This window comes from Somniosus microcephalus, chromosome 10 (assembly GCF_052327205.1).
Source record: "Somniosus microcephalus isolate GS21.2 chromosome 10, FLI_Smic_1.0, whole genome shotgun sequence".
In the NCBI taxonomy this organism is placed as follows: Eukaryota; Metazoa; Chordata; class Chondrichthyes; order Squaliformes; family Somniosidae; genus Somniosus; species Somniosus microcephalus.
The window spans coordinates 116,477,203-116,500,973 of NC_140996.1; the positions used below are offsets into that span (position 1 = coordinate 116,477,203).

A 23,771-nucleotide genomic window follows, 5' to 3' on the forward strand; every position below is an offset into this window, starting at 1 on the left:
ACTGAAGCTTTTTTTTCATCTTCTATTCCATTTGCAGTGCAATATACCTCTACTCTTTCCATGTATGTGGTCCAATCCTCTATTTCGCTATCAAAAGCATCAATATTGCCAGACTTAGGCATTTCAGAAAAGATATGGCGCTTCCCGTGCTTTTTTTTTCTTTTCTGTAGCAAAGATATGGCGCTTCCCGCGCTTTCCCACCGCTGCTGCCAATAACAACGCTGTTTACTGCGGTTTCCGTTCTCTTTTTTTTAAATTTACTGTTGGAGACTCGTTCCCGCCGGAGGTCTGAACGCTGACCTGCTTGCCGCGCCGGCCGTCTCCCGAGTGCTCCCTCCCAGTCCGTTATTGATTGCCTCCGATTTCGCTGCCTGTCTCAGCTGTAGAGCCAGCCGCTGGAGCCCCAGCCTGACGCCCAGGAAGGATTTAGTGCAGTACCTGCCACCAGCTTGGCCAGCTGGTGAAACCACAGCTTCTCTCACTTCCTTGAGTCTTCTGGACGCCCGAGGAATCGATGTCCTTGAGGTGCTGCCGAATTGCAGGTGAGTCCGTTTCCACTTCGTCGCCACTGTAGTGTCCGTGTGTTGATAAAGACACTGAAGACAGGAGTTGGTTCATAGGTATTTATTAAGCAAACTCTGGGGGGGTTTCTAACGGATATACACAATATACAGGCTTATATAGCCCGAGTGGCAATTACCGGCATTACAGCACACCTGGGGCTCTTAAAGGCACATACACCACAAAATCCTGGAACTCCCATCCCTAACAGCACTGTGGGAGTATCTTCAACAGACGGACAGCAGCGATTCAAGAAGGCTTGGGTCTTCCGACTCTGGCTTTTTGTGCATTCCCCTGCGTTCTTCATCCCGCCGCTTGTGGCAAAGCTCTCAATTGTCAGCCTGACTCTACAGAATTTCTTCCCAAAACCCTTGCTCCAATTCATTTCTCTATTCAACTAAAACCTTTTCAAAATCCATCTATTTGGCCAACCACTCCTAACTTTCACACCTTAGCTCAGCATCTATTCTATTTTGTTTATATATTTTATTTTTAGCCCCTCTCTGTACCATGGGACATTTTATACATTAAAGGGTGCTATATAATAGAAGTTTTATTGAAAGAATTTCAAATGATATTTGTAAGACTAGAGCAATTGCTGTTAATTAGATCTTGGAAAATAATGAGTGTTTCCCTTACTTGCTGCAGCTAGATAAATAAATAGGTGGAGCAGCTGCATAAATAACTCTTTCTACAAATAGTCATTGTTTTCTATCTCACAGTATAAACAAAATTAAGCACAGTCATCCCCCTCTACCTCTGTTGTTGAAGTAGATATTAAGCATTTTCTAATAGCTTTGCTGTGAATTTTTACCTTAAAAAAAATCTAAAATTCATTTTCTGACTTTGTTTTCAAATTATTTGGAAAAACAAAGTCAAATATTATTATAGCCTAAGGAAAGGGAGAGAAGGATAAACTGAGTAACTATAAACCAGTAGTCTAATATCAGTTGTACGCAAACTCTTAGTATTCATTCAAGATAAAATTAGTAAACATTTAGAAATGCATGGGTGAATCAAGGTCAGCCAGTGCACATCTGATGCTCAATAAATGTTGCAGTATTTTTTGAAGTGTTAAAGGAATGCAGTAGATATAGTGTATTTGGATTTTCAGAGAACATTTAATCAGGAGTCTCACAAGAGGGTGGTTAGAAAAGTTCAGGTATATATGGTAAGAGATGAAATGTGGCTGCTGAAAGAAAACACAATTACGGTAAATAGGTTTCGCTCCGACTGGAGAAGGGTTAGAAGTGAGAGCGCTGAGTTTACCTTTGTTCTAAACAGATATAGAAGATATGGACTTCTGTATAGAGAAAACAACCTTTAAATTTCTGACAACACAAAAGTTGAGAATTTGGCAAATAATAAGGACCGTAAAAGGCTCCAGGAAGACAGACAATTTAGCAGAATGGGCAGACAGGTGGAAGATGAAATTTAACATGGATAAGTGTGAGGTAACACACTTTATGAAGAAAAACGACCCCCATTCCTCAGAATCCCTCTCACCCCCATCCCCCGTTTCTTTTTCTCACTGAGGCCCAATCCCCCGACCCCCACTTCCCAGTCTCCCTCTCTCCACCAAGCCCCCATCCCCTGGCTCCCTCTCCTCGGACTCCCAGCCTGCTATCATGCGCCCGAATCGCTGACTCTTCCAAGCCTCCACCACCACCTGCACCCCTCAGCCTGCCACCGCCTTGAGCCCCAATCACCTGCCCCCTCCCCCCCCCCCACCAAGACTCTATTCACCCTTGCCTCACACCTCTCCCTGCCCCAATACAACTCGATTCCCATCTTTCTCCCCATCCCATTCTCCCCACCAGCCGGTCCAGTTTCCGTGCACCCGAGCGGGGACCGCTCTCTGTGGCGGACAAGGAGAGGTGATGTCATCGAGCCGGAGGCTTCTGACTGGCAGCTGGCACTATCACAGCTGGCCGGGGGGAGCTGTGGTGGCAAATTTAAAGTACAAAGATTTCTAAGGCTGCTCGCAGCAGCACCCGGGAGATCCATGCCCCAATCCGGGAGACTCCCTGGCAATCCGGGAGGGTTGGCAACCCTATCCGCACTGCACATTCAAACTGCGACATCCTGGGAACTGCAGGCACAGCTTTTGAAATTAATTCTACTCTGCCGACCGAATCACTGCTCTGGGAACAATATCAATTTAAACCCTAGCCTTTGTGAGTGTCCAAGGCCTCAGAGAAAAAAATGTTAATGAAGGTAGATAAAGGCATGAAAGATAATTTTATCGATAAATTTAATTATTATTGTGAAATGTAATGTTTTTATGATATGATAGAATTTTATTTTGAGTTTGTGAGACAGAAAAATGATCAAAATGCTTTGGAAAAAACATCGAGTGATTTCATTGCTTCAGATTCTGTTTTTTTTAATTGCTAGATTTTCCTGGCTGGTATAGTTACACTGGAAACAACTGGAAAACTGGGTCAATACATTGGTATGTGAAGCATAAACAAACTAGGACAAATTTACCAAATTACAGAAAACTAAAGGTTAAAACATGAAACATTTTGGAAAACCATCAATTCCAATTAAAATATTTAAGAAACAAAATACTCTTACTGATTTCTCACTGTGAATTCTCTCAACAAGTGAATACAATGTTGTGGGAAAACAGGTTTTCAAAAGGTTACAGTACATTTTTGAGTAAATAAAAAAGCTAATCTGGATGTCATCACATATGCCAAGAAAGCAAGAAACAAACAATACAACCCACAAGCAAGAGTGTGAACATCTGGAAAGATAAGGTTTATTAACCAACTTTCCCCTGATCTGTATTCTAAAATCTACATTTTCTTTATCCAGGATTGCAGATACAGTAGTCACCGAGTAGTTGGGTACAAAAACTGCTTTTACATTTTATCTGGTAGTTCCTTTTTGGTAATGCCAAAATTCTTTGTAATGGATTTCAACTTGAACGACATTCCACAAAAAAAATTATGCAAGAAGCTAGGCAGACAAAAAGTCAGTCAAAACATGTTAGTTGGAATTAAAACTGTTAGTAATTCAGATCAGCAACATTAAGCTTTGGTGTAATCAGTTTGTAAAGGTCATTGGACATTAGAATAAATGTTGCTAAATGTCTTTGATGAATTCAATGAGCCAGGGCAAACAATATATCTCACAATGATCTCCCTAAAGTTATCAGCTGTACACCAACAAACCACAATACCAAAAAAGGAAAGCTACCTCGTGCTTGAAATCCTTTCCCAGTTAAGTCATCAAGCTACTATTTACATTAGCTCAGTAACTGCAGTGGCCACGTATCTAAATGGAAGCTGTAATTCATCTGGTTTCACAGTACTAATGATGCTTTGACTGACACATTGTAAGTCCTAATTATCTCAGGCCTTTATGAACATAGTAAGTGTATAAAAATCCAATTGCCAAGGAATCCACTAGTAATCTGGGGCTGTAAAAACAACTGAGGCAATACTGCTTTTATTCATAAATGAAGAAAAGCCAAAATGATTGTGCACTGAATCTCCAAAAAGTAGTTGTAAAAGGACTGCAGCTTTTGTACAATAAGAAACTAAGATTTCCGAAGATCAGTTCTCCCCTCCTCTCCTGAAGGCACCAACTCATGCAAGAGTACAATTCCACGGGCATCAGTAGCCCCCTTACCTTGCCCAACTGACCACTTTTCATATTCAAGTCTAGACGGCAAGTGTTGAGACTATTATACTTTGGATGGTATCATTGTCGAGCCCTACCTTGTCTTTGCCTGATATTCACAAACACACAGGTCACTGGATATTCATTGGAGCAGGGACTCGAGCTCTTTTCCCCCCAAATCTAATGTGGGACCTTCCACCTCTATACAAAAGCAAAATACTGCCGATGCTGGAAATCCGAAATAAAAACAGAAAATGCTGGAAATACTCAGCAGGTCGGACAGCATCTGTGGAGAGAGAAACAGTTAACGTTTCAGGTCGATGACCTGATTATATCTGGTAGTTCCTTTTTGGTAATGCCAAAATGCAATTCACAATTCTTTGTAATGGATTTCAACGTGAACGACATTCGACAAAAAATTCTGACGAAGGGTCATCGACCTGAAACGTTAACTCTGTTTCTCTCTCCACAGATGCTGCCAATATTTCCTTCCACCTCTATGTTGCTCATGGACAAATGTTAATAACTTTTCAAAGACTGCAGAAACATTTCTGAGCCAAAGGTAATAACTGAATCAGATATACATTGTCCAAATGTTATAAAAAAGGTGTGCAGAAAATGACCTTGGTATTCTACATTAATGAAAAGTTTAATGTACTTTACTGGATGAAAAGATGGCAACCTTTAGATCTATTTTTTTCTTTTATTGTCTGTATGTAAAACATTCCAACAGATTTATTCCAATTATTCCCTGCCTCTAAACCCACTTTTCCTGAAGACTTAATTTGGTCTTTGTTCCCCTTGCGCAATGTGGATAGCGGGAGTGCAGTTTTGCTGCAGTGGAGTTGGTTCTGTGCTTTTATAATATTAGTGACGGCTCTGGGCTTTGGCAGCTCTGAAGAAGTGCTCAAGGCCTTGATACAACTGTGATAGGGGAGTACTGGCTTTGTCAGAACTGGGGTGGGGGTCCTGTAGTTTGGCAACACTCTGATGAGGCCGCTATGGTTTGTTAGCATAGGGGGAGATGCTTTGGTCTGGCATCATGATGGTTTGGCAAAAAGGGAATGGAATGTGGAATTAGGGGAAGGGCAAGGCCCAGACAGCAGTATGCATGGAGGGTGGGAGGGAAGAGGGGTGGAAACACAGGTTTATACTTATTATAAGCGATTTCTGCAAGAATTAAATTTGATGTTTTGTGTTGGTCCCTATACTCTCTCTCTTTCTCCATCTCACAGGAGTCTGTATTTAGAATGTTTATTTTTTCTATCAACCAACAAAACACAATTGAAAGTCAATTGATAAATGGAGGCTTTGGGGGAAAAATTGAGTTGCACCCCCTTTGGGGCGCTAACTTCGCCGGGGCACTACTTTTAAATAGCGCCGGCCACAGGTAGGCCCCCCTGACCCCGTCGGACATAGTATCCGGCGGTAAGTCAGGGGGCACTACTGAAGATCGCGGCTGGGGCGCTGCGCACAGCGATGGCACAGCGCCGCGGGGCAATAACTGTTATCGCCGCCACTAACCTCCCGCTGAATTTTGCAGAAGGCATTGGCAGCGCCGCGCCCAGGCGCTAGTTGCTTTGCGCCCCGTTAGCGCCCTCTTAGGGCGTGAACGGGAGGTGCAAAGCAACCGAATTTTCCCCCTTTATGTTTTCCTTCAAATTTCAATATTTAAAAAAAAGCTACTCAAATTATGATAAAGAAAGGCAATGTGTTGTTCTGACTCTCAGCTTAATATGCTTTGTGAAGTTTTGAGTATTTTTAATTCAAATACCAACTAAAATTACAACAGTTGTGTAATTGTGCAGTCTGTCATGTTTTCTCTCCATCTCTAACCCTCACCCTCTATCTTTAAAAAAACTCAATACATTTCACCTGAATAAAGCTTTTGAAATTTGTGCCCCAGCTTTTATTCAAATAATTTAAAGAAACTAAATAGATTTTATTAGACAGTGAAAAATATTCCATGGCATAAATCATCGTTCTGATTATCAGTTTTAGTTCTGGAAAGAGAGCCAAAATCCATGGATGAACTAGAATTTACACTATCCAGAATTTGACGCAGAAAAAGAGAATAATTTTGAAGCACTGGCTTAACTTGAGAACACTGAAGACCTATGCACAAACCTAGTCCATCACAAATACAAAAAGGAATAGACTGAGGACGGAGGTGAAAGATGCCAGGATCCAGAAAGAAGAAAATGAAAAAGGCATAAACTGATAAAAAAGTCAAAGAAAGTGCAAGAAATGGCAAGAGAAACTGGATAGCGAGTAGAGCCAAAGTAAAAAAGCAGCAGGCAGACTTTATACAAGAACAAAAAGCTTCAATCAGGCAGAGGAAGACAGATGTTTCTGCCAATAAAAGATTAGAAAAGTACAGAAGCTGGCAAGCTCTAATAATTGTTTGCTACATTGCACTCCCTGTTCAAATCCCTTCAGTCCAGCATCCACCTTGTGCATAGCATTGAGACCACCCTGGCCAAAGTCACAAATAACAACTTCTATAACTGCAACCACATACGTTATCCCTCCTCCTCGTCTTCAACCTCTCTGTTCAACACCCGTCAACCGCACTGTCCTCCTCTATCGCCTATTGTCTGTCATCCAGCTCCACAGGACTACACTTTCATTGTTCTCAAAACACAGCCAGTGCATCTCCAGCAATTGCTTCACTTCTCCCCCTTGCACGATCACCTCCAGAGTTCCTGAAGGATCTTCCCTTGGCCTCCCTCCTTTTTTTCATCTATATGCTGCCCTTCATGACATCATTCATACGCAAAGGAGTCAGAATCCATACATATGTTGACATCATGCGGCTCTACTTCTCCAGTACCTCTCAACTCCACCATTACTCCATATTGTTAGATTGTTAACTAACATTAAGGTGTGAATCAGTTAAAATTTCCTCTAAATGACCAGCAGGAAGGCCAAAACCATTATTTTCAGCCCCAAAGGTAAATGCCACTCCTTTGCCACCAACTCCACCCCTTTCTCTGGCCACACTTTAAGGCTGAATCAGAACATGCAAAACGCAGATCAACTCAGAGTTAAGCTTCAATTCCCACATCCAATTCAGCACTAAGACAGCTTACTTCCATCTGCAACACACCAGCCTCCAGCCCTACGTCACTCCCATTATCATTGAAAGATTTGTCAAAAGCTTTATACTCGATTTTCTACAACTTCCTCATTGCTGGACTCCCATCATTCTCCTCTGATAACTTCAACTTTTTTTTCCACTCTGTTAGGGTAGTGGATTAAATTTAGAGCTGGGGGAAAAATAACTGCTATTACTTTAATAAATTAATAACTTACACTAGATTAATTAATTAAAACTGAATAAAAATAATCGATTGAATAAAACCTTTAATTAATTAAATAAATAAAATAAGGTTAGATCGAGATGGCAGGGCAGGTGATGTGACATAACTGCAGCATATGGGAGTCTGTGGAGAGCAGTAAGATCCCGAGCAACCACATCTGTGGTAAGTGTCTGCAACTTGAGGAACTTCGACTCAGAGTTGTTGAGTTGGAGTCCGAGCTGCAAATGCGGTGATGCTTCAAGGAGTGGGGGGGGTGGCGGGGGGAGTGTTACCTGGACACTTTGTTCCAGGAGGCAGTCACGCCTCTTGGTTTAAGTAGTTCTTTAGAATTAGTCAATGGTCAGGGACAGGAGGGTGTGACTGTGAGTCAGGAAGGTATGGGGACGCAGGATATAGTGATGGAGGAGCCTCACCCCTTGACCTTGTCCAACAGATACGGGGTACTTGCTGCCCACATGGATGAGAACAAAGACTGCAGGGAGGATGGACAAAATGGCTACAGCACTGTGGTACAGGAGGCCATTCAAGTGGGGGTAGTACTCTCTGTTTTCTGTCCGTTAACCAATCCTCAATCCGTGCTAGTATATTACCCCCAATTCCATAAGCCCTAATTTTTTTTTAAATAACCTCTTGTATAGCACCTTACTAAATGCCTTCTGTAAATCCAAATATACCACATCCACTGGTACCCTCTTATCTATTCTGCTAGTTACAACCTCAAAAAACGGCAACAGATTTGTCAAACACGATTTCCCTTTCATAAATCCATGTTGACTCTGCCCAATCCTATTATTATTTTCTAAGTGCCCTGTTACCACATCTTTAACAACAGACTCTGGCATTTTCCCTAATACTGATGTCAGGCTAACTGGTCTGCAGTTCCCCATTTTCTCTCTCCCTCCTTTCTTAAGTAGTGGGGTTACATTTACTACCTTCCAATCCGCAGGAACCGTTCCAGAATCTATAAAATTTTGGAAAACAACAAGCAATGCATCCACAATTTCTAAAGCCACCTCTTTCAAAGCCCTAGGATGTAGGCCATCAGGTCCAGGAGATTTAATCGCTTTCAGTCCCATTAATTTCTCCAGTACTATTTTTTTTACTAATACTAATTTCTTTCAGTTCATCATTCTCACTGGAACCTTAGTTCTCCACTATTTCCAGGAGGTTTTTTGCGTCTTCTTCTGTGAAGACAGACACCAAGGGCCCGATTTTCTGGATCGTGCGGGAAATGTGCGGGTTCCCAGAATGTGGGGTTCCGACCCGAATAAAAATGGGTCAGCCAGCTGCACGCAATTTTCCCTCAAGTGGCCAATTAAGTTCCAGCGTGTGGGAACCCTTGCTAATTGTCCATTTCCAGTCAGAAAGCCCCGCAGTATGATGTCATCATTCGTGGTGCTTTCAAGGTCCACAGCAAGCATTGCTTCCTCTGTTGGCTTCCAAACGAACCATGTACTACGGCAGAGGAGCCTGCAGCAGCTGTGGCCAGTGCCAGACCCCGAGCTGCCTCCAAATTCAACGAGACGTCACTGCAGACCTTGGTGGATGGGGTTAGGGCCCACAGGAAGGTCCTCTACCCTCGCTCAGGGAGGAAGAGGCCTCCCAAAGAGTCCAGGGCTGCCTGGATGGAGGTGGCAGCAGAGGTAAACTATCTGGGAGTCACCCGTCTCACCTGGATGCAGTGCAGGAAGCGCTTCCATGACCTTCCCCACACAGGGAAAGCAAGTACGAAGTGTCCATCACCCTCAACCTGATCCCCATTGCCTTTCCCCAACAGCACTCAGCTTCAGCAATCTCTTCCTCCACATCCCACTTCACAGTCACATCCATGCACCCTTACACATTCCGTTTCTCTCTATGCTCACACTCACATAACTATTCCACCATCCAGTCTTGTAAATAGTTTTAATGCCATCATTTTCCTGTACATAAAAAATCTGGTGGCAGCTGCTGCAGTTATGGCGTCTGTCATTTGGCGAATGGGGATATCACATACAGGCCTTAGGATAACTTGCAGATGTCAGCAAGCTGGTCAAATAGGTAGGAAAGTGTAGGCATGGGCCACTGTCCATGGTCAGTTAAGAAGCAGTGAGGCTGCAGTGTTTGATGTACCAGGCTACGCAAATCTGCCCAGGATGAGTGCGTTCCTTGCATTCTGCCCAGCAATGTTCTCGCGCACTGGTGCCGCTGGTTGGCGGGCCTCTGCAGGCTGCTCATTTCCATCCTCCTCCTCCTCAGCATCATCCTCATCTGAGGCAGCTCTGTGAGGAGCCTCTTGGTTCTGCGGAATCGGCAAGCCACGACGCTGTGCCATGTTGTGAAGCACACAGCATACCACGACGATTTTGGAGACCCTGGCTGATGAGTACTGTAGGGCTCCACCTGATCTATCGAGGCATCTGAAGCGCATCTTCAGCAATCTGATGGTTTGCTCGATAATGCATCTGGTGGTAATGTGGTTGGAGTTGTAGCGCTCCTCAGCTTCGCTGGCTGGTCTCCTCAATGGCGTCATTAGCCAAGAGCGCAGGGGATATCCCTTGTCTCCAAGTAGCCATCCTTCAAGTTCGCTTGGCAGACTGAAAAGCGGAGGCACAGTAGACTGGCGCAGTATGAAGGAGTCATGGCAGCTGCCAGGGAACCTGGCACAAACATGCAAAATCACCTTCTTATGGTCACACACCAGCTGATCGTTAAGGGAGTGGAAGCCCTTGCGGTTGACAAAAACTCCTGGATTGCGGTGGTGTGCCTTAAGGGCCACATGTGTGCAGTCAATTACACCCTGCACCCTTGGAAAGTCTGCCAGCTGAGCTAATCCAAGCGCTCGCGCCCTCACACTTGCGCGATCCCTGGTGAAATGGATGTGATTGTGCGCGAGGGCAAAGAGGGCATCGGTTACCTGTTTGATGCAAGTGTGTGCGGCCGCCTGGGAGATGCCGCTGATGTCTGCTGCTGATCCCTGGAAGGAGCCGGAGGCATAAAAGTTGAGTGCGGCGGTGACTTTGATGGCCACTGGTAAGTAGTGTGGACCTGGTGCTCTGGGCTCCAGGTCTTGCTGCAGCATTGCGCAGATGTCAGTCACAACCTCTCGCGAAAGTCGGAGCCGCCTCTGGCACTGCTGCTCAGTCATGTTGAGATAGCTGACCCTGTGTCTGTAGACCCTATTTGGGGGTATGTCCTGCGCCGACAGCCTTCCATGCGCTGGCCCCTTCTGGCCTGTGCTGCCCCAGGTCGCTGAGCCGCAGCCTGCCGCTCCTGCTGGTGCTGCTGGAGTTGCTCCAGCCTCCTCTGCTGTTGGAGATCCTCTAATGCCAGGAAGGGAAGGAACAAAAGGCCTCCCATGCATCTGGCAGATGCCTCCGTTGAGGAGGCTCTGAGGGGCTTCCCAGGAGCTCACACTGGAGAAGTGTGTGAGGCTCCAACCTTCCACAGCTGTGCCTAAGCCTTCAAAAAGTTGCCCCAAGCCTTCAGCAACAAGGTCCTGCAGCCTGCAAATGCTGCCTGTTTAAATCTCTTCAGTCCTGATTGACCTGCAGCTGAAAGCAAGCAAGCCAACTCTGTTCACGCCAGGTTTCATCAGCGGTGTTCCCGTCAGGCGTGTTTTACGTGGGGAAAGCCAGAAAATTGCAAGGGCCCTTGAAAATAGGATTAAACATGCTAATAATTGATCATTAGGCTCCCACCGACCATTCCCGCCTGCGGCGGGCGGGACTGACTCGGGTCCCGCTGAAACATGGGGGCGAAAGTCGGGCGGGGGCGGGGAATCGCGACCCCCTATTTCTGCGATTTTTGGCCCCTGCTCGCCTGGGAGAAAATCGGGGCCCAAGTATTTGTTTAATTTCTCTGCCATTTCCTTATTCCCGATTATAATTTCTCCTGTCTCAACCTATAAGGGACCCACATTTACTTTCGCTAATCTTTACCTTTTTACATACCTATAGAAGCTTTTACAGCCTATTTTATGTCTCTCGCTAGTTTACTCTCATATTCTATTTTCCCTTTCTTTATCAATTTCTTGGTCCTCCTTTGCTGACTTCTAAAATCCTCCCAATCCTCAGGCTTACTACTCTTTTTGGCAATATTATAAGCCTCTTACTTTGATCTAATATTATCTTTAACTTCTCTTGTTAGCCATGGTTGGACCATTTTTCTGTGGGATTTTTGTGCCTTAAAGGAATATAGTAAATTACGTATTAATTCTTTAAATGGTAGCCATTGCTTGTTTACCGTCATACCTTTTAATGTAGATTCCCAATCTACCTTAACCAACTCGCCCTTCATACCTACGTAGTTTGCTTTGTTTAGATTTAAGACCCTAGTTTCGGATTTAACTAAATCACTTTCGAACTTGATATAAAATTCTATCATATTATGGTCACTCTTCCCTAAAGGCCCCTTTATTACAAGGTTATTAATTAACCCTTTCTCATTGCACAATACTAGATCTAAAATAGCCGGTTCCCTCGTTGGTTCCTCAACATACTGATCTAAAAAACTATCTTGTATACATACATTCCATGAATTCGTCCTCCACATTATTACTACAAATTTGGTTTGCCCAGTCTATATGTAGATTAAAGTCCCCCATGATTACTGTATTACCCTTGTTACATGCGCCTCATTTCCTGATTTATACACTGCCCTACATTACAGCTACTGTTTGGGGCCCTATAAACAACTCCCACCAATGTTTTATGCCCCTTGCTGTTTCTTAGCTCCACCCAAACCAATTCTACTTCTTGATTTTTGGAGGTAAGATCCTTTCTCTCTGCTGCCTTTATCCCCTCCTTTATTATCAGGTCTACCCCTCCTCCTTTTCCATTTTGCCTATCTCTTCTAAAAGTTAAGAATCCTGGAATATTTAGTTCCCAACCTTGGCCACTTTGCAACCACGTCTCCGTCATGGCTATTAGATTGAACCTGTTCATTTCTACCTGTGCTATTAATTCATCTATTTTGTTTCAAATGCTTTGCACATTCAGATATAGTGCCTTTAGCTTTGACTTATTTCTATTTTTCCCTGATGTCACCTTAGTCACTGATGCCTTATTACCTTTATTACTCTCTCTGTCCCTTCCTGACCCACTGTGTTTATTTTTACCCAAAACTCTACTCTGCTCTAGAGCCGTGACATTTCTCTCACTGCTTTTAAATTTACTCTTTCCTGAATCCTCCCCCCCCCCCCCCCACCGCATCATTAGTTTAAAGCCCTGTCTACTGCCCTAGTTATTCTGTTCGCCAGGACACTGGTCCCAGCCGGGTTTAAGTGGAGCCCATCCCAACGGAACAGCTCCCTCTTTCCCCAGTACTGGTTGGTGCCAGTGACCCATGAACTGAAACCACTTCCTCCCACACCACTCTGAGACACGCATTTAAACTACTAATCTGTTTGTCCCTATGCCAATTTATGTGTGGCTTGGGTAACAATCCAGAGATTATTACCTTTGATGTTCTGCTTTTTAATTTGGATCCAAGTTCCTCAAACTCCCTCAGCAGAACCTCATTCCTAGTTCTACCTATGTCGTTGGTTCCTACGTGGACCACGGCAACTGGACCTCCCCCTCCAAGTTCTTCTCCAGCCGCGAGGAGATGTCCTAAACCCTGGCACCGGACAGGCAACACAACCTTTGGAACTCTCAGTCGCAGCTGCAGAGAACAGTATCTATCCCCCTGACTATACTGTCCCCTACCACAACTACATTCCCTTTCACTCCCCCCACTTGAATGGCCTCCTGCACCATGGTGCCATGGTCAGCTTGCTCATCCATCCTGCAGGCTTTTCCCTCATCCACACAGGCAGCAAGAACCTCATACCTGTTGGATAAGGGCACAGGCTGAGGCTCCTCCAGCACTGCACCTGGGGTCTCCTTACCTGCCTGAGTTGCAGTTATACCTTCCTGTCCCTGACCACTAATCAGACTTGTACCACTACCTAACCTAAGGGGTTTGACTGCCTCCTGGATCAAAGTGTCCAGGTAAATCTCCCCCTCCCTGATGCCCCACAATGTCTGTACCTCAGAATCCAGCTCAAAAACTCTGAGCTGAAGTTCCTCAAGAGGCAGGCACTTACTGCAAATGTGGTTGTCCGGGATCACAAAGCTCTCCACAAACTCCCACATGCTGCAGTTGCGGCACACCTCCTGCACTGCCACCCCTATATAACCTTGCTTTATTTAATTAAATTTACTTACATTTGTAATTAAGTAACTTAATTTACAGCGTAGTTTCTTGACTAATTACTTGATCTAGATTAAGTTAAGGGTACTGAAATTAAATATCTACCTGTAACACAAAGCACTACAAGTAGTGTAGGCAAAAAGCAACAACTCCTTCCCCCTCTTCACCGAGTTCCCACTCTTTCCAAATTCCCAACTAAAACACTCTGTTCAAGTCCACCCGGTTTAATCCTGCTCTGTGCAGATAACTCCCCTGTTCTTCGTCGAAATATTGCCATAGGATCTTTTACGTCCACCCGAGAGAGCAGACGGGGCCTCGGTTTAACGTCTCATCTGAAAGACGGCACCTCCGACAGTGCAGCACTCCCTCAGTACTGAACTGAAGTGTCAGCCTGGATTTTTGTGCTCAAGTCTCTGGAATGGGACTTGACCCCACAATCTTCTGACTTAGGAGGTATGAGTGCTACCAACTGAGCCACTGGCTGACCCCATTCTAACTGTTTCCATCAATGGTACAGAACAAAATGTAAAGCTGTTTAAAAATGCTTGTCCGTGGCCATAATACTACCCTTTTGTAAACCAAAGGCAAAAAACTGCAGATGCTGGAAATCTGAAACTTAAACAGAAAATGCTAGAAACACTCAGCAGGTCACTCAGCATATGGGGAAGAGAATAAATTAGTTAACTCTTCAGTTAAAGGCCCTTTTTCAGAACTGTAAATTATCACAGATAAATAGCTTTTAAAAATGAAGAGGACAAAAGGAAAGGAGATAGAAAATAAATGCACAAGTGAATGAAGAAATGGAATGACCTGTAAGGTGCTTAAATGGAAAACAGCAGATGGTCAAGTGGAAAGACTGAGACTCTTTTCTCTAGAAAAAAGACTGACAGGTGGCCTAATAGAGATCTTTAAAATTATGAAGGGGTTCAATAGGATAGACAGAGGGAGGACATTTCCACTTGTGGGGAAGTCCAAAACTAGGGGCCATAAATATAAGATAGTCACTAGGGTTGCAAAGGGGTGGAAAGTTTCCGGTAAATTTCCGGAAATTTTCCACGGGAAGTTTAGCTTGGGAATTTTGCCCAAAAAAGCACATGCTAGCATAATATTGTTTTTTGTTTTTTTTTGTATTTCTTTCATTTTTCTTCCACACGTCCTCTCTTAAAATTATTAACAGAGATGAATCTTAATTATTAAGGAATTTCTTAATCAATATATGTTTATCTTCTTACTTGGCTTGTTTTAATAATTATAAGTTTTGTGCATGACTATGAACAAATGTGTCCTGATTGGTTGGATGAGTGGATGAGCGATTAGCTCCCTCTATTGGTGATGTAGTGTCGTGCGTGCACAGGTCATGCTTCCATCACATGGAGCATCAGGAAAAATTTACTCACCCTGTTGCAATCGTGCTGATCGACCGCAGTTCGACACAGAGACGAATGCCCTTTATTTCTCTGCATAGAACAATGCCACGTTTACCGTCGGATGTGTGGAAGCATTTTACCCCAGGCATAAAAGATGGAAAGACTGTGTACATGTGCACTGTACAAAGCCATATGTAAAGAATGCCACCAAGATGCAGCAGCATTTATCCAAATGCAACAACTTCACTCAAAGCTCACAGCAGTCAACCCAGAGTTCCTCTGCTTCCATTCAAGAAGATGATGGTTCACATTCAACATCAGGCTCCTTATCATCAGCAACTCCTGGCCCACTTGGAAGGTTCTTTGATACAATGGATAACCATAGCCAGAAGAATGCAGTTAAGTGCTGTCATAAATCTCATCATCGAGAAACTACCTATGAAATAACACTGGACGGCCTGCTGGTGGCGCCGTCCAAGGAGTATAAATACTTGGGCGTTGGCCCCAGCTTTCCAGGGACATTTTGTAAAGACAAGGAGCTAGTGGATACAACTAGACTTCCATGTTCTAAAATAAGTTGATTAAAGCCTTGCTTTATGCTCAAACCAAGTGCATAGTGAGTTTTATTACGTCAAGTGCCTTGCTCGAGCTGTATATGCGACAGACTCACCCCTCATGCTCACAGCCAATGTGTACTGGAAGAGATTTTTCAATGTTATTCGCCCTGCATACTGTCCTCCCACCAGATATGCTTTGTCTACTTATTTGCTGGAGGCTGAGTATAACAGAGTCCAAGGAAAGCTCAAAGAAATGATAGAGATGGCAGACTGTGTTGCAGTTATCTCAGATGGGTGGTCAAATGTACAAGGGGAGGGCATCATAAACTACATCGTCTCCACTCCTCTCCCAGTGTTCTTCAAGAGCACAGACACGAAGGACAACAGACACACAGGCACATACATTGCTGATGAGCTGAAAGCGGTCATCAATGATCTTGGATCACAAAAGGTCTTTGCAGTAGTTACTGACAATGCTGTGAATATGAAGGCTGCTTGGGCTCAAGTGGAGGAGGACTACCCTCATATTACGTTTATTGGGTGCGTAGCTCATGGGCTCAAGCTGCTCCTCAAGGACATCATGGGTTTGAGAACCATGGAAACACTGTACAAGAGAGCCAAGCAAGTTGTTAAGTATGTCAGGGGAAAACAGGTAGTTGCAGCAACCTACAACTCCAAGCAAACGACAAAGAACAAGAACACCACACTGAAGCTGCCCAGCAACACTAGATGGGGTGGAGTTGTCATAATGTACAACAGCCTTCTGGAGGGTAAGGAGTCGCTGCAAGAAATGGCAATATCCCAGTCTGGGGATATGGAAACCACCATCAAGAAAATACTGCTGGATGATGTGTTTTGGGAGAGAGTGGTTAGCAGCCTTAAACTACTCTCACCAGTAGCATCTGCAATTGCTCAGATTGAAGATGATGCTGTCTTGTCAGATGTTCTCAGGCTTTTTGCTGATTTAAAAGAACAAATCAGCATTGCCCTACTCACATCCCTGCTGCTCAAAGCAGAGGAGAAGGCAATTGTTCAATTCATACAGACGCGTCAAGAATGTTGTGTCAAGCCGATTCATGCTGCAGCATACATGCTGGACCCAAAGCATGTTGGGAGACCAATATTTTCTGGAGAACAGATCAACAGCGCTTACAGTGTGATTTCTACCCTCTCACGTCACCTCAATCTGGACGTGGGCAAAGTTCTGGGAAGTCTGGCAAAGTTCTCTACCAAGCAAGGTCTTTGGAATGGGGACAGGATATGGGAATCATGCAAGCATATCCGGTGGAAGGGATTTTGTGCATCTGAGGCCCTGTCACCCATTGCATCGGTGATACTCCAAATCCCACCTTCATCAGTGGCCTCTGAACGAAACTGGTCACTTTTTGGGAATATGCATACAAAGGTGCGCAACAGGCTGACTAACGAGAGTGGAGAAACTGGTGGCTATCCGGGCGAACCTACAACTTATTGAGCCGGATACAGAAGTGTCCACCACACAGCTAGACAGTGACACAGAGGAGGAAATGGACACGTCAGAGCCAGAGTCAGAGAATCAGGATGAGCAATGATAAGTAGAAGACTCATGAGTAGAAGACTCAAAAGGACAAAATAAGGACAAATTATAGGCTAAATAACCTGACGCTCTTTTTATTTTATTTTAGATGGGTCTTTTTTGTGGGGGTTCAATAAAGTTCAAAATTATAACCTAAAGTTTTGAAAGCCTATTTTTATTTGTATGGAACAGTATGTCTATTTTGATGACAAAGATAATATAAGGGTCAGAGACAAAAACCATCAGTGTGCAAAAAAAACTCAAAATTCCCATAAATTCCCCAAATTCCCGAAAATTCCCATGGAAAGTTTCCTCTTTTAAAACTTCCTGGAATTTTGCAACCCTAATAGTCACTAATAAATCCAATAAGGAATTCAGGAGAAACTTCTTTATTCAGAGTGTGATGAGAATGTGGAACTCTATACCGCATGGAGTGGTCGAGGCAATTAGCATTTAAGGGGATGCTATATGAGTACATGAAGAGGAAGGAACAAAAGGATATGTTGATAGGGTGAGATGAAGTAGGGTAGGAGGAGGCTCATGTGGAGCATAAATACAGGCATAGACTTGTTGGGCCAAATGACCTGTTTCTGTGCTGTAAAATTCTATGTAATTCTATGTAATTAAGAAGCTCAGTTGTATCATGTAAGTTTGCAAAGAAAATACACGAGTTGCAACTATTCATGTGAAATCACTTAAAAGCAGGAACATTTTTGAAAGCAAAATCAGTTCCAAGAGAACTCACAAATGGCAACACATTTCAGTTTCTGAAATGATTTAATGTGAAAAACACAAATGTAATCCAAGACAGTATTTCCTTCTTCCAATGTCTGCACATAGTTTTAAAGTCTTAAATGGCCACCAGAGCAGGAACAGAGCTTCAACCCATCTGTCTTACTTTTATCTGAACCCATGCCCCAAAGGCAAAATTTCAACATTTCAATTTAGAAACCAACCAGTTCCTTGCTGTTTTGGGATTTTTAGGTAAGAATAGGAATTATGTAACAATTGGGGAAATATATTTGCGATGTCAAGTTTAATACAAGAATGGAGTATAAAAAATAAAACTACATTACTTACTTTTGCTGCTCCTATTTGATCTTTACGAAACTTCTCCAGTGGTGCAATTAAAACATCATTGGCATTCTGAATCTAGAACAGAAATGCAGAATAGAATTTTAACTGATGTTGCAGCTTACATACATTAATCTAATAGAATGTTTTATGCTGAAATTAAACTACAGTGATCTGAACAAAGCATCAAAACTGCAGAGGTGCAGAACTTAATTTTTCCATATATCTTCTCCAGAACTGTATACTTGTATTCTCACATCGATGATTTTATTGTAATAATGTGGAAAGACTGCTGAAAACATTAAACAAGAGTCTTTTAGCAGACTTTTAATACAACTATACAGAAAACATTTACAGCTAGAGAATGATACAATTCAATCAAAACAATCATGTAATACCAGGTCTCTTCTTTTTGGAGCAATGAGACGTGGTTGCAAGGTGGCCAAGGTTGGGAACTAAATGTTCCAGGGTACTTGACGTTTCAAAAAGACAGGCAGAATGGAAAAGGAGGGGAGTAATAAAAGATGACATAAGGACAGTAGCGAGAAAGGATCTAGGATTAGGAAGTAGAATCAGTATGGGTGGAGATAAGGAATAACAAGGGGCAGAAAACACTGGTAGGAGTACTATATAGGTCCCTTAACAGTAGCTATACCGTTGGAGAGAATATTAATCAGGAAACAGTAGGCGCTTGCAACAAAGGTCAGTTAGCCTAACATTTGTCACTGGGAAAATGCTGCAATCCATTATTAAGGAAGTAATAGCAGGACATTTAGAAAATCATAATAAAACCATGTTGACTCTGCTTGATTGTATGAATGGGAAATCATGTTTGACAAATTTACTAGAGTTCTTTGAGAATGTAACGAGCAGGGTGGATAAAGGGGAACCAGTAGATGTAGTGTATTTGGATTTCCAGAAGGCATTCGATAAGGTGCCATATAAAAGGTTACTGCACAAGATAAGAGCTCACAGTGTTGGGGTAATATATGAGCATGGATAGAGGATTGGCTAACAAACAGAAAACAATGTTGGGATAAATAGGTCATTTTCTGGTTGGCAAACTGTAACTAGTGGGGTGCCGCAGGGATCAGTGCTGGGGCCGCAACTATTTACAATCTATATTAATGACTTGGATGAAGGGACCGTGTGTACTGTAGCCAAATTTGCTGATGATACAAAGATAGATGGGAAAGCAAGTTGTGAGGAGGACACAAAGGGCTGGATTTTGTCAATGAGGCATGATGGAGGCGGGACTCCCACTTTTTGGGTTGTAGTCCCGCCTCCATCGATTTGCGGCCAACCCATGCGATTTTCCCTTGATTGACCTTGTTTAGCCCGCCCAGCGGGCTCAGCAAGCCAATTAAAGGACACCCGGTTACAGGTGATGTCAGGGATTGACATTTCATCTGTCAAGAGCTTTTGACAGATGAAATATCAGCGTTTGACAGCTCTGTGAAGCTGTCAAACACTGACAATCTGACTTCTAACTTGAGTCCTTCTCCACAGACTCAGTTAGAAATCTCTCCAGAACAGAAAGCAGAATGCTGCAACTTTTGACAGCTCGCGGCCATTCTGCTTTCTGTGCTGGTGAGATGAGGGACTCCTGAGACCTGAAGGAAGGAAGCCTGCATTAGTAAGTAAAGGTAAGTAAAACTTATTTAATCACTTTACACACACCAAACACACTTACCTCTGCACTCATGCACCCATCACTCACCTGAACACCGGACATCTCAAACCCTCCAAGCCCTTCAGCCCGATGGTCCGCCTCGCTAACTTGGCGTGGTTTGGAGCCGTCGGGCAGCCCACACCTCAGGGCTAAAAATAGGTATTAGGCCAAAAACTGCCGGTTAACTACCTGTTAACAGGCAGTTAATTGGCACTAATCACCTTCCCGCCTCGGGGAGGCAGCTCTCAGCACAGGTCGGGTACCCGCCTCCTGGGAAATGGGCATGGAGATGGGTTGGGTTCATGCCCCCCGATTCTGCAATTTTCCCCCCACTCCCGCCTCCAAACCCGCCTCCATGGGGCTTGGAAATTCGAGCCCAAAGAGTCTGCAAAGGGATTTAGATAGGTTCAGTGAGTGGGCAAAAATTTGGCAGATGGAGTATAATGTGGGGAAATGTGAGGTTATCCACTTTGGTAGGAAAAATAAAAAAGCAAAATATTATTTAAATGGAGACTACATAATGCTGCAGTACAGAGGAATCTGGGGGTCCTCGTACATGAAACACAAAAAGTTAGCATGCAGGTACAGCAAGTAATTAGGAAGGCAAATGGAATGTTGGCCTTTATTGCAAGGGGGCTGGAGTATAAAAGCAGGGAAGTCTTGCTACAACTGTACAGGGCACTGGTGAGACCACACCTGGAGTACTGCCTGCAGTTTTGATCTCCTTGGGATATACTTGCATTGGAGGCAGTTCAGAGAAGGTTCACAAGGTTAATTCCTGAGATGAAGGGGTTGTCTTATGAAGAAAGGTTGAGCAGGTTGGGCCTATACTCATTGGAGTTTAGAAGAATGAGAGGGGATCTTACTGAAACATATAAGATTCTGAGGGGACTTGACAGGGTAGATGCAGGGAGGATGTTTCCCCTCGTGGGAGAATCTAGAACTAGGGGGCACAGTTTCAGGATAAGGGGTCACCCATTTAACGGAGATTAGGAGCAATTTCTTCTCTGAGGGTCGTGAATCTTTGGAATTCTCTACCCCAGTGAGCTGTGGAGGCGGAGTCTTTGAATATATTCAAGGCGGAGATGGACATATATTTGAGCTGCAGGGGAGTCAAGGGTTATGGGGAGCAGGCGGGAAAGTAGTGTTGAGGCCAGGATCAGATCAGCCATGATCTTATTGAATGGCAGAGCAGGCTCGAGGGGTCGAATGGCCTACTCCTGCTCCTATTTCTTATGTTCTTATGTAATGCAATAATCTTGGGGGGACTTTAATCTTCATATAGACTGGACAAATCAAATTGGCAAAAGTAGTCTGGAGGACGGTTTCCTAGAACAATATGTCATGGAACCAACCATGGAACAGGCTATTTTAGATCTTGTATTGTGTACTGAGACAGCGTTAATCCTCTGGGGAAGATTGATCATAATATGATAGAATTTCACCTTAATTTTGAGAGTGACTTGCCTCAGTCCGAAGCTAGAGTCTTAAACTTAAATAAAGCCAATTACATAGGTATGAGGGGCGAGTTAACTAAGGTAGATTGGAAAAATAGATTAAAAGGGGTAGATTGGAAAAATAGATTAAAAGGTATGGCGGTAGATAAGCAGTGGCTAGCATTTAAATAAATATTTTTTAATTCTCAACAAAAATACATTCCATTTAATAACAAAATCTCCACGGGAAAAGTGATCCAACCATGGCTAACGATAGCATTAGATTGAAAGAAGAAGCTTATAATATTGCAAAGAATAATAGTAAGCCTGAGGATTGGGAGAGTTTCAGAAACCAGCAAAGGTTGACCAAAAAAATGATAAAGGGAAAAAATAGAACGAGAAAAAACTAGCAAGAAATATAAAAGTAGATTGTAAGAGCTTCTACAAGTATGTAAAAGGGAAGAGAGTAGCAAAAGTAAACATTGGTCCCTTAGAGGCTGAGACAGGAGAAATTATTATGGGGAATAAGGAAATGGCAGAAACGTTAAACAAATATTTTGTATCCGTCTTCATAGTAGAAGATACAAAAAGCACACCAAAAATGGTGGGGAACTAAGGATCTAATAAGGGTGAGGAACTTAACGTAATTAATATAAGTAGAGAAAAAGTGTATGAGAAACTAATGGGACTAAAAGCCGACAAATCCCCTGGACCTGATGGTTACATCCTAGGGTTCTAAAAGAGGTGGCTGAAGAGATAGTGGATGCATTGGTTTTGATTTTCCAAAATTTCCTAGATTCAAGAATGGACCCAGCAGATTGGAAGGTCGCAAATGTGACACCACTATTCAAGAAAGGAGGGAAAGAGAAAAAACAGGGAACTACAGGCCATTTAGCCTGACATCAGTCGTCAGGAAATTGCTGGAATCCATTGTTAGGGGAGTGGTATCAGGGCACTTAGAAAATCATAACATGATTAGGCAGAGACAACATGGTTTTATGAAAGGGAAACCGTGTTTGACAAATTTATTGGAGTTTTTTTGAGGATGTAACTAGCAGGGTAGTTAAAGGGGAACCAGTGGATGTAATATCTTTGGATTTCCAAAAGGCATTAGATAAGGTGCCACATAAAAGGTTATTACACAAGATTAGGGCTCATGGGGTTGGGGGTAATATAGTAGCATGGATAGAGGATTGGTTAACGGACAGAAAAGAGAGAGTAGGGACAAACGGATCTTTTGAAGGTTTGCAGGCTGTAACTAGTGGGGTACCACAAGGATCAGTGTTGGGGTCTCAGCTATTTACAATCTATATTAATGACCTAGATGAAGGGACCGAGTATAATGTATCCAGGTTTGCTGATGATACAAAGCCAGGCGGGACAGTAAGCTGTGAGGAGAAAACAAAGGCCAGACTTTTTCCGGCGCTCAGGGGGCGGGTTAGGAGGCGGGTCAGTTGGCAAAATCGCAAAGACTGACAGCGAGCAGGAAACCCGTTGTTAACCCGCCTAAAATCAATCTTCCCAAGTGTCGGGTCCCCAATTTGCGCATGGACCTGACACCTAGCGGCGGGAAAAGGATTATAGCCACTTAACTGCCTGTTAAAGGTTGTTAACAGGCAGTTAACAGGCTCTTTTTCAATTTTGACACTTCTACTTCGGGCTTCCCGACGTCCGTACACCACGCCAGGTAAGTGTGGCGTGTTGAGAGTCTGCTGTAATGTTTCTGCATTGATGACAGCTGCAGAAGTGGTATGAAGAATCCAATGGTGCACTGGTGAGTTTCAGAGGTAAGAAAATGTTGGGAAATTCATTTTTAATGCATTTAGACTTTTCTGGAGTTAACAAGTTTTGAATTGTATGTCTAGTCCCACCTCATTGGGAGAACCTCTCTCACCAGTGACAAATTGCTTCTGTAACCTTACCTGCAGCTGCCATCTGTTCTAGCCTAAGGAGGGAGCCTGGGTACAAGAGCTCACCTGTGAACAGTGATTGTCAGTGTATGCAGCACCTCAATGCTGTCAAACACTGAGAAATCAGCTGTCAAAAAAAATTTGTGCATGGTCTCTAAGAAAACCAGCAGATGACGAGTCATCAAATGACGTCATCTGACCGGCTTTGTCGTAATTGGCTGGCAAGCCTGCAGGGCGGGCTTAACAAGGCCAATTGACGTAAAATCGCGTCTGTGGGCCGGATGTAGTTGGGGGCGGGACTGGAACCTGGAAGCCACTTGGCCCGCTCCCAAGCCGCATCGATCAAGAAAATCTCGGCCAAAGAGTCTGCAAAGGGATATCGATAGACTAAGTGAGTGGGCAGTAAGGTGGCGGATGGAGTATAATGTAGGGAAATGTGAGGTTATTCACTTTGGTAAGAAGAATAGAAAAACAGAATATTTTTTAAATAGTGAGAAACTTTCAAATGT

At 43.5% G+C, this 23,771-nt stretch overlaps 1 protein-coding gene across 1 annotated transcript in view; it reads right to left on the minus strand.

The window, feature by feature from the left end:
- Positions 1-23,771, minus strand: part of arhgap42a (Rho GTPase activating protein 42a) — a 604,917-nt gene that overhangs the window by 282,512 nt on the left and 298,634 nt on the right. The window contains exon 4 of the mRNA XM_085998730.1: positions 18,251-18,322. Within this exon, the coding sequence (XP_085854856.1) occupies positions 18,251-18,322 (72 nt within the window). The remainder of the gene's footprint in view (positions 1-18,250; positions 18,323-23,771) is intronic.